We start from the raw sequence: 11,110 nt of genomic DNA on the forward strand, positions 1-11,110 counted from the left end.
GGGCGAGAGTGGGGGAGACGGAGACGACGACCTCTCGTGACATTCAAATAAGCAGTTCACAAATTTATGTAATTCTTCATCAATTTCAAGGCTTATGAAAGAATCCTTCTCGTCAAATCAACCAATGGGATGGTGGGATGGTGGGATGATGGGATGATGGGATGGCGTGAACCATAAAAGTGGCAATCATACGCGACGCTGTGCGCCACGAAAACGGTTCACTGGTGTTACTCCCTTCCTTCCGGTCATGCAGCTAATTCCTCCACGTTCGCGAGCGACACATCGTGGATCACTGGATGCCTGGTCCCACATGCCGCCGCCGATGTTGCCCAACGGACACATCCACACTGAAGCTGTCGAGTCTCAGGCAATTCGGATTATACAGGGACATTTGGGAGGAAAAAGACTATGGTTCGAAAGAAGTGATATGTGTTTTTGAATGGCCCCGAAAATTACAGATCTACAACTGATGGTTGTTCGGAGGCGCTTCCATCCACTGCAATCGTCAAACCCAAGCAGATTCCGTGCTCAGCTTTCGATTTCGCGATCCAGACGAACGATAAATTAGCACATACAAACTATTAGTGGGTTGTTTCCGATGACCAATTGGAACTCGGCTGGATGAGGTATTGACACGGGCGACACTAGTCGGAATCCCCGTCCCCAGCCAGGCGAGCTAGCCTTCAGCCATGTCCGAAAAGTTTGGTACAACAACAAAAGTACTGCCATGGTACACGCGATGTTCTTTCGACAATTTCTGCAATCCCAGAGCAAAATTAGAAAAAGCCATATATGCAGTTACATAAGATAAAATGATGCATGGAATGGTCAATATTCGGACCAAAGTCGTTGTGATCTGATATGTTTGGAGCGCAGCATGAAAACCAAAAAGCATAGCTATTCTGCCGCGTTGTATCTTGCATTACCAGAGGAATTTTTGATATTGAAAGCTGCAAGAGATTGAAGGATACTAAGGAAGCGCAATTCGAGCCTCTACAGGCGCACAGACAATCGCGTAGTGGAGCAGCGAGTCCCACCCGAGAATCTGGTTGGCGGGATGGGCCGCAGGGACGGGTCCTGGAAATCGTTGGTGGTGGTACTCGGCAGCTTGCCGATGCTATCGGGTATGCCGATGAACCCAGAGGTCACGTGTGGAGTCGAGAAACGTAAGGCCCAGCACTGAATTCGGATGAGCTGATGATCTACAAGAGGCTGTGTCGTCAGCCAATCAAATACACCACTATTTGAATGACTTGAGCTTCTGACTACGCAGCTATAGATCGAGTCTTATAGGCAAGCAGCTTGATACAGATCTCTGCCGGGGATGGTCTACCCCAGAGAAGAACTTATGCGGCGGTGCGTGCATTAGCCGCAGGATAGTCCACTCCTTCTGGCTGTCTCATCCATAACGGCTCCATTCTACATCCTAGCCCTACATTTAAACCCGGTAGATGTTAATTTGCAACAGGACCACTCTTGAAGATTCCACAAATCACATTCCACGAAACTGACTAATAATATCTACTCGACATCAATGTCAAACACAGACACCCTATTCTCCCCGATCCTTCTGCCCAGTCAAGCTGTTCAACGAATCCAGAAGCCCCGGGATCTCAGGGTCTTCATCGATCCGGCTGACGTTCGCCACCCGTCCAAAGATGGTATACAGCCCCACAATGACAATCACCTCCATGATTTCCCGAATGCTGAAGTGGGCCTTGAGCGCCTCGAGGGTTCCGTCACTGGCGGTGTTGTTGCGGACCAGTTCTTCGACAAAGGCGAGGAGAATCCGATCGCGTTCACTGAAGTACTCGGTGTCGTCGACCTTGCCGAAGGCAATCAGGAGGCGCTTGGCATTGGGCATGCCATTGACGAGGGCGACGGGGGTGTTGATCTCGAACACGTAGTGCGCCCCGATCAGCGCGGCGGTGCGCAGGACCACCAGCTGCCATTCGAGGGTCGGGAGCTCGCGAGTGGAGCGGAAGACGGTACCCAGGAGGCTGGAGAGGGAAGGGAAGAATCCTTCGGCGTGGGCGAGCAGCTTGAGCACGTTGCGCTCAAAGGGGAGGACCTTAAAGGCCTGCGCCAGGCCCGCGTTCACCTGGGTAGGATCCACGTAGGGGAAGACGGCGCGCTGGTTGGCGTAGGTGGTGGTGGGGAGGGGAGCGTAGACCGGGCTGGCCTGCTTCCCGTTGGTAATGGCAGAGGAGGAATCGGCGGTGGAAGACATTGCGATGAGTTTGATTTTTGATCAAGATACCTCGGGAGGCAGAAAGCTGGGAAGAGAAGGCTGAGGAAGGGACACTTGGAACTGTGATTGCTGCTATGGTGGAAACAACGGGGGAGGTGAGAAAGGGTATTTATATAACTCGATTCTTACCGACGTGACAAATCCACAATGGTCTTTCTTTTGCATTAGAAATCAAAATCCAAATCATGCATCCTTCTCAGTCCCCTCATCTCATAGACTTTTTTCGTATACGTCAAAGAGACCAGACCAACTCGACGGAGCTTAGGCGACCTCCGTCGGGGGCACGTAACTCATACCATGGACTACGATGCTGGCCTGAAACTGCCATGGCTCCTGCAGCCAGTGTAACAATGCCGTCGCCATGCGGGCGCTTGGAGCCACAAGGTCGCGAAAAACGCTAACTCTGCAGAATGCATGCAGCATTACTTGGGACGTCTTGGCGGGGTGTGAGGATACGCCCACGTGTTGAACTTCCCCGAGCGCCGATCCAATGTCTCCTGTGCAGAATTGAGCGCTAAATTCTCACCTGCAGCTTAAACTAGTGGTCTCACTCGTCATCATAACGAGAATCGCGACTTTTTAGCCGACATCTATACAAAACACAATGCGCACCAATTTTCTTCAGGGTTACATTTCATCCTTAGCACTCAGTAGTACACTCGACAGGATCAGATTCCTTGAAAATGAGTGCGCCATCCTGATTTGTAATGTACTTGTGTCATTCCAGAAGTGGGTGTGTCAATCATCGGTATCGGGCTCTGTTGAGATGCCGGACGCATACGAGTTTGTTCGATGGACAGGAGAGGGGCTATGGCAGAGCTGAGGTCAATATTGACGAAAAACACGGGAGACGTAGAGATGGGTTGGAGAAACCGCTGGGGAGAGAGAGATCCCCCCGGGAAGAGAAGGGGTGAGTTGTATAGAGTTCCAGCTGGCCCAAGAACTCTATAAAGGGGAGTAGTCTCGCACCAGGGAGAGAGGCAGAGCAATCGAGAGCAGGCGATGAGCTTGAAGACCAGACTGACATATTCATTGTTCTGAAGTCTGGACGTCCTCTGTCTTTATCCTATACATCTATCGTTGACACCTTCTTTTACACTTCGTTGAGTTCATATATAGACGTGTAGACTTCATATTTTCTTGCTCTTTTATCAACGATGGCGTTGCATCAGCCACTTCCTTTCCTCTATCAACCCCCATTGACTGCGCCGGAAATCTTTCAGCAGGTCTTCCCTCGAGTGGATTCACGGCCAAGTCCTCGAGGGGGTTCAGGCACGCCCGAGGGTGATGGTGAACTGTTTGACTTGACGCCGGTCCAGCGGGAGATCCTCTCGTCACTGGGGCAGCAATCGGGATGGACGTCCTTCTCTTTCCAAGTCCCCGAGCAGATGGCCTTCAGCATTGACCGGCTCCGTATGACCTGGCAAGCCGTGGCCGCTCATCATCCCATCCTTCGCACGGTCATTGTTTCCAGCGCGGATGGTGATTCCTGGCGGCAGAAAGTGGTCTATCTCGTTTTGCCGATGGGGCTTGGAAGCTGGGAGCCACTCGAAAAGACAGTGCCATACTTGACTTTTTACGAAGCAAGCGCGAACCGACCGGTATTGACGCTCCACTACCATCGCGCTCTGATTGACGTGAAGTCTATCCTGCTGCTCTGGCATGACTTTGAACTCTTCTTCCACGGGTTTCCCTTTCCAGCCCGTATCCCCTTCAGCAACTATGCCAAAGCGATTGGAACCCGCAACCGTAATGAGGCCATCAGCTTCTGGAATGGGTACTTGGATGGATACCATGGCAGGGGCTTATTGGGCTCCTCGGATCCAGACAGAAAAGTCATCGAGACCAGAGTCGCGGGCGACGTGGGACTCCTCTCTGAGCTGGAGAACTTTGGACAGGAGCACCAGGTCAGTGTGAAGACCATCCTTCGCGCTGGGTGGGCCGCGACGCTATCCCGCCACCTCGAGACCCAGGATGTCGCCTTTTATACCAACCTCAGAGACTGCAGCTTCGACCAAACGGAGTACATTGTCGGTCCAATGGATGTGGCCACTCCTCTTCGGGTTCGCCTGTCGGAGGAAGAGCTGACCCTGCAAGCTCTCCACCGATTGGAGAGCGAAAAGAAGACAGCCTCTCGGTACTCATTCCTCGGTGGCCGAACGATCGAGGAGCACAGCGGCAGCACTACCGCCGTGCAATCCACGTTCATCGTGCTGGAATCAGAAATTCCTGTGGACTCTTCGCCGCAACTGGATGTTCCCATGAAAGTCACGTTGGACTTTGCCACCGCTCAGGTGTCCATGATGCACGACTCGAACTATCCCTCGGCTCGAGCAAGGATCATCCTCCAGCACTTTTGGGAGGTAGTGCGACAGATTATCGCGAACCCCTACGGCCCGTTCATGGGCTTGAGCCTGGCTTCAGAGGACGAGAGAACCGTATTGCTGAGCTTTCGATCTTCGCATGAACAGGTCCCTCCCCAGCTGGTCCATACCTTGATTGAAAAACAGGCTCGCAATGATGCCACCAAGCCAGCTCTGCAGTTCGAGCTCAGCGAGGCCCTTACTTTCGCGCAATTGAATGCCGCCGCCAATCGCGTCTCTCATCAGCTAGCGAGGCTGGTGACTCCTGGATCAATCATTCCCGTTCATATGGATGTCTCGGTTAACTTTGTGATTGCTTTACTTGCAATTCTGAAAGCTGGAGGCGCATATGTGATTCTGGATCCCGCCCAGCCGCCAGCCCGCAAGGCGTATATCATGGAAGATGTGCAGGCACCGTGCTACCTTACACAAGGAGACCTCGTCGACGAACTCCCAAATACGAAAGCCTACCTGGTGGAAGATCTCCTCCAGTCCTCGTCGAATGAATCCGACCTGTGTCTAGATCTGGACCCCGAGCAACCCGCCTATATCATCTACACCTCTGGTTCCACCGGTGTGCCCAAGGGTGTTATTCTAAGCCACCGTGCTGCCTCCACCGGGATTCAATGTGCACCTGCCATTGAAGACAACCGCAACTTACTCTTCTACAATCCTGTCTTTTCTGCTGCACAGAGGACCATCCTTTCCACACTAGCGAATGGCGGCTGTCTCTGTCTCGCGGGCCGGTCAAAACTGCAACTCTCCCTGACCAATCTCGTCAATGCAATGATGGTCAACACGCTCGGTATCACCTCGTCGACTATCTCCCTGCTGGACCCCGAGCAGGTGCCCACCTTGCAGAGAGTCAACCTCACCGGCGAACTCGCCGACCCCGCGGTAGTCGCTCGCTGGGCTAGTTATGTGGAGCTGAAAAACAACTACGGGCTCAGCGAATGCACTCAGCTAAACTGGGGAAGACAAATGGGCCCAACGGATCAGCTATCGAGTCGCAATGTAGGCCGTCCATCTGATACCACGTCTGCCTACATCTTGGATCCGGACACGCAGAAGCTCACCCCGTTCTTGATTCCCGGTGAATTGTGTCTCGAAGGGCCGCAGATCGCCAGTGGCTATCTCAACAAGAAGGCGCTGACCGAGAAGGCTTTTGTCGATAGCCCATTTACGAAGGGATGCAAGCTCTACCGGACAGGTGACATGGCGGTCCGATTGGAAGATGGCACGATTGAGATCATCGGTCGTATTGACTTCCAGACGAAAATCCACGGCCAGCGGGTCGAGCCGGGCGAGATTTCGGCCCTACTGAGCAGGGAGAAGGCTGTGCGTGCTGCGGTGGTTATCGCTGCTACGATCGAGGGAGAGAAGGCACTTGTCGCCTGTATCTCGCCGGAAAATACAATGCCGTGGGCTCAGCTGGTTCACAACCTCCGGCAGGCGACATTGGCCAGGCTTCCTTCCTATATGACGCCTGCGTACTGGTTATCTTTTGACACGCTGCCTCTGAACACCAACGGGAAGACCGACGTGCTTCTCCTGCGGAAACAGATCGAGGCGATGCAACGGTCTGATCTCATCAGCCCGTCACTGGTTACCGACCAAGCAGGGAGGCCGCTCTCCGAGGTGGAAACGGTCCTCCAGACGGTCTGGGCCAAGGTCCTTCGTCTTCCCGCGGATGTGATCACAGTCGACCGGTCTTTCCTGGACCTCGGGGGAGATTCACTCAAGGCGCTGCTGGTCATCTCCGAGTTATTGCCGTTGAATTATGTCGCCGAACTGGGACACCTTCTTCGAGCGGATTCCCTGGCCACTGCAGCCGCCTCTCTCAGGTACGAGGTGATAGCGCAAACTGATCAAGAGCCACCAGCCCCGTACAGCCTCATCAAGGGCGGACCAGACGTTGACCCAACGATATACGAGGACGCATACCACGCTACCCCCTTCCAGGAGGGGATCATTTCCGCGCACCGCAGTAATGGCGGATACGTGTATCACCGAGTCTTCAACATTAAGGGATACGAGATACCCAGGCTGCAGCAGTCTTTCCAACAAGTCATCAACGCGAACCCCATCTATAGAACGAGCTTCCTCGAGAACGGCACAACCTTCCTGCAGACCGTGAACCGGCAATTCCAGCTCCCCTGGCAGATGCTATGCGACATCTCGATCGAAGACTATGTATCGCACAATACAGCCCAGGATATGGATCTCGGGCAGCCTTCGATCCGAGCCGCCATTGTCAACGGCGAGATCCTCATCGTCACCATGCACCACGCCCTGTTTGACTTCTGGTCCTCCAAATTCCTCTTCCAAGATGCAGCAGCTGTCTACCACAATCAGCCCTTAGTGGTCAGACCCCCCTTCAACATTTTCGTCCGTCATTTCCAGAGATTGGATCAGAACGTTGCCGCAGACTTCTGGTCCGGGTACCTTCAGAACGCTGCTGCAACGCTGCTCACAACGGAAGCTGCGCCGTTCAACGCTCTCAAGCGAACCATCGAGTATGACCTTCGCACATTTACTGCCTCTCTGGGTGTCACGACCGGTGCGCTTATGTACGCCGCTTGGTCCATTATTCTCTGGAAGCACACGGGAAGCGCCGACATTACCTTTGCCATCACACTTTCGGGGCGCGATGCTCCGATCCCGGGGATCCAGGATCTAAATGGACCGACCATGACCACTGTCCCTCTTCGGGTTCGGCTGGAGCCCACTATGGGCCTTGGAGATGTTGTGACGTTGGTGCAGGACGAGTTGTGGAAAGTAGCTAAATTCTCGCAGGTTGGACTCAGACGAACGCTGACAGCAGCGGGCCAAAGTTCGAGGCTCTTTGATTCCATGGTTAACTTCCTTGTGAAGACCGATGCAAGCCCCGGCGCCACGGAGTTGGAGCCATACGGCGAACGACCCATCTGGGATACTGGGTTTAACAGCCTTGAGGTAGAGGAGAAGGCCGATGGGGAGTTTGAACTGCGGCTGTCCGGGTATCTTGAGCCCATTCGCACGGGCTTTATCATTGAGGAAGTGGTGCAGTTGCTGCGGACGATGGTGGACAACAGCCAAACCCGGTTGGGGGAGGTGGATTTGATTGCACCCTCTGAGGCGCTATATCTTCAGCAGATGTCGGTGCCGGCCACCACGGACGCGAGGTTCCTGCACGATGGCTTTGAGGCTATTGCAGCGACAGATGGCGATCGCGTCGCAATTGAGTTTGAAAAGACCGAGGTAGTCAGTTATCGTGCATTGAACAGCCATGCCAACCAGCTGGCACGATACTTGGTCCAGAAAGGAGTAGGCCCAGACACTTTGGTCCCTCTCTGCCTTCCCAAGTCCGTTGAGATGATTGTGTCGATCCTGGCCATCCTCAAGGCCGGGGGTGGGTTTGTCCCACTGGATCCGGATAACCCCCCCGAGCGAAACAACTTTATCGTCAGCGACGTGTCCGCCACGATGGTTCTTACGGACGAGAACTTGCGCGGAATCTTCGACGAGGCCGATCGCGCGGTGGAGGTGGTGGACGTGTACAATGTCGACCTCTCTGAGTACTCCGACCGCAACCTGGAGCTTCCAGACCTGGAACCCCATCACCTGGCATACGCAATCTACACCTCCGGCTCTACAGGATTGCCGAAGGGGGTGCTGGTTCCGCATCGCTCCATAGCGGCGGGGATTGAAAGTATTTCTCTCGCCGAGAGCTGGGATCGGGAATGGCGTGTGCTGCAATTCTCCAACTACGTCTTCGACGTCTCGGTGGGGGATATCTTCTGCACCCTTGGTGCGGGCGCAACCCTCTGCATGGCTCCCATGGAGTCCCTCCTCTCCGATCTGGCTCTGGTCATCAACTCAATGCAGGTGAACCGGCTCTTCCTGACTCCCACCGTGGCTAAGCTCCTCCAGCCTGCCGATGTACCGGGCGTGCACGGGATATATCTGGCCGGAGAACCGGTGACTCCCGATCTTGTCGACACCTGGGCGCCACACTGCGTCGTCATGAATTGTTACGGACCCACGGAGGCCTCGATTCTGGCGAACGCAGGCTATATCCCGCCTGGCGGCAACGCCAAGGTCATCGGCCATCCGCTTCGGAATTGTGTCTCCATGATTCTCGAGCACGATAGCCTGAGGCTGGCGCCCTACGGCGCCGTCGGCGAGCTTTGTCTCAGTGGGACGCAGCTCGCGCGCGGATACCTCAACCGGCCGGAGGCGACGGAGAAGGCATTCGTCCTCCGGGGCTCTGAGCGAGTCTACCGAACCGGTGATCTCGCCCGGTGGCTCCCTGACAACCGCATTGAATGCTTTGGGCGGAAAGACAACCAGGTCAAAATCCACGGACACCGCATCGAGCTGGGTGAGATTGAGGGGGCGATCTTAAAGACCAACAAGGTCCAGCATGCGATTGCCAGCGTCGTCGAGATCCAGAAGAGGCCGCAGCTGGTTGCCTTTTGTGTGGTCGACCCCGGAAACCCTAATGGAATTCTGCCAGCCGAGGACACCTTCGAGACACTCACGACGGTCAGCATCAGTCTGACCTCGTTGCCTCCGTACATGGTTCCGACCATCTGGATTCCAGTCGGCACCTTGCCCCTTCTTCCCTCGGGGAAGGCAAATCGGAAGAAGCTTGTGGAATGGGTGAATGCCATGGATAGCAACGAATTGCTGCAGTATAGCAATATCGACGCCGAGGCCGAGTTCGTGGACCCGGTCACGCCAGAGGAGATGGCGCTACAGAGCCTATGGGCTTTTCTGTTCCACAAGGAGACCAGTGAGATCAGCGCCACGAGTACCTTCTTCGCCCATGGTGGTGACTCTATCACGGCCATCAATCTCGTCGGCAAGTGCAAGGAGGCGGGCCATGTGCTTACCGTCAGTGACGTGCTTGCATTCCCTCTCTTACAGGAGATGGCGACTCGCATGAGGCCCGTGAACAAGGCCGTGCTAAAGGTAGACGATGTGTCTGTCCCCGTCTCTGATGAGGTGTACGCGATGCTCTCCACCGCTGGAGTCCAACCGTCCGATGTCGAAGTCGTCTACCCGGCTCCCCCGGGAGTGGAGGACTTCCTCGTTCGTGGCGCCCAAGCCGAGCAATTCTGGCAATGCCAGACCGTCCGACCACTCCCCGAGGTGATCGACTTCAACCACTGGATCGAAGTCACCACCAAGCTGACAGCAAGAAACGAAATCCTGCGATCCATGTGGCTGGAGGCAGACGGGCGCTGGCTGCAGGTCGTCCTCGCCAACCCCGTCCTTGACCTGAAGATCATTCACTGCGCCTCAGAAGCCGACAAGCAGCAGCATATCAATGCCGCCTGGGACGCCGAATTTACCCTCGGCACACCCTTCATCCGGTACCGTCTCCTGATCCTCCCAGACGGCACCCGCGACCTTCTCCTCAAAATCCACCACGCCATGTATGATGGCACCCTCCTCCGGATCTTTGATGACGAATTCAAAGCCCTCGCCAAAAACCAGCCTCCTCCGGACACTGTCCCCTTCCGCGACTACGTCTCCTATATTCAGGCCACGGACAAGTCGAAAAACCTCGAATTCTGGACATCCCTGCTAGCCAATGCTCCCGCCCCATTCCCCAGTGCCACCCACTCCATCGCCTCAGCCCTGACGCTCAAAACAACCGACCGTCGTGTCGACTCCTTTGCCGCCTCCGTGGGCGTGACCGTCCCAATCGTCTTCCAAACCGCCTTCGCGCTGCTCCTCGCCCGCCTCTCTGGTCAACAGGATGTCACGTATGACAACCTAATCACTGGCCGCAATGTCGACATCTCCGAGGCCCAAACGATCGCCGGGACGTGCGCCAACTTCCTCCCCTTCCGGAGTACATTCTCCTCCGACACCCTCATCCGCGATCTGCTTAAATCCACCCAGACCCTATTCTGGAAGACAACCGAGAACGGCAACGTCAGCCTGACTGATATCTACAACGCCTGGGCAGGGAGCGAGACGAGGCGGCGTCTCAAGCAATGTTTCTGTTCCAGCCTTTTGACGCGCCGCCACCTACCACTAATATGGTCGACAAGCATATGCGGTGGATGGTGATGGCGCTGAGTAAGGTTCGGATGCCAATTGACTATGCGGTGTATTTGGAGGTGTCGAAGACAGCTACAGGTTATAGTCTGAAATGGAAGTATGATCAGCGGGTGTTTGGGGAAGAGCAGTTCGATGGGGTGACAGCGGCGTATTTGGATATTCTGGAGCAGATGATGGAGTATTCCAGGAGTAAAGTTGTTTCTATTGTTTGATAGTCTTTCTTCTCTTGCGCTTATTTTTGTCCATCGTTATATACTCAAAGAATCCGTCATGTTTAAGAATTCTTGCACTGGTGTTTCGTTCCACCATCAAACTGCGCGTCACAAGTTGTAGACACAATCTTACGAAAATACTATAATCCGCCCGGCTTGGCGGTGTGGAGTAATATTGATTCAATCCCTGAATCCTTTGGATAGGAGAACACGTGACTGAGAATATA

At 54.6% G+C, this 11,110-nt stretch overlaps 2 protein-coding genes across 2 annotated transcripts; one reads left to right on the forward strand and one right to left on the reverse strand.

Annotated features, from left to right (window-relative positions):
- Window positions 1–1,552: 1,552 nt before the first annotated feature.
- Window positions 1,553–2,230, reverse strand: ANOM_010927 (carboxymuconolactone decarboxylase family protein; the record flags this gene model as incomplete). Its single annotated transcript, XM_015556183.1, has 1 exon — window positions 1,553–2,230. One exon carries the CDS (start codon window positions 2,228–2,230, stop codon window positions 1,553–1,555), a length of 678 nt encoding a protein of 225 aa, XP_015402760.1.
- A 1,178-nt stretch (window positions 2,231–3,408) lies between these two features.
- ANOM_010928 (putative nonribosomal peptide synthase) lies at window positions 3,409–10,883 on the forward strand (the record flags this gene model as incomplete). Its single annotated transcript, XM_015556184.1, has 2 exons — window positions 3,409–10,542; window positions 10,620–10,883. The coding sequence occupies 2 exons, from the start codon at window positions 3,409–3,411 to the stop codon at window positions 10,881–10,883; spliced, it is 7,398 nt and encodes a 2,465-aa protein (XP_015402759.1).
- Between the last annotated feature and the right edge of the window lie 227 nt (window positions 10,884–11,110).

The sequence above is a fragment of the Aspergillus nomiae genome (assembly GCF_001204775.2).
Source record: "Aspergillus nomiae NRRL 13137 chromosome Unknown contig00405, whole genome shotgun sequence".
NCBI classification, from domain to species: domain Eukaryota; kingdom Fungi; phylum Ascomycota; class Eurotiomycetes; order Eurotiales; family Aspergillaceae; genus Aspergillus; species Aspergillus nomiae.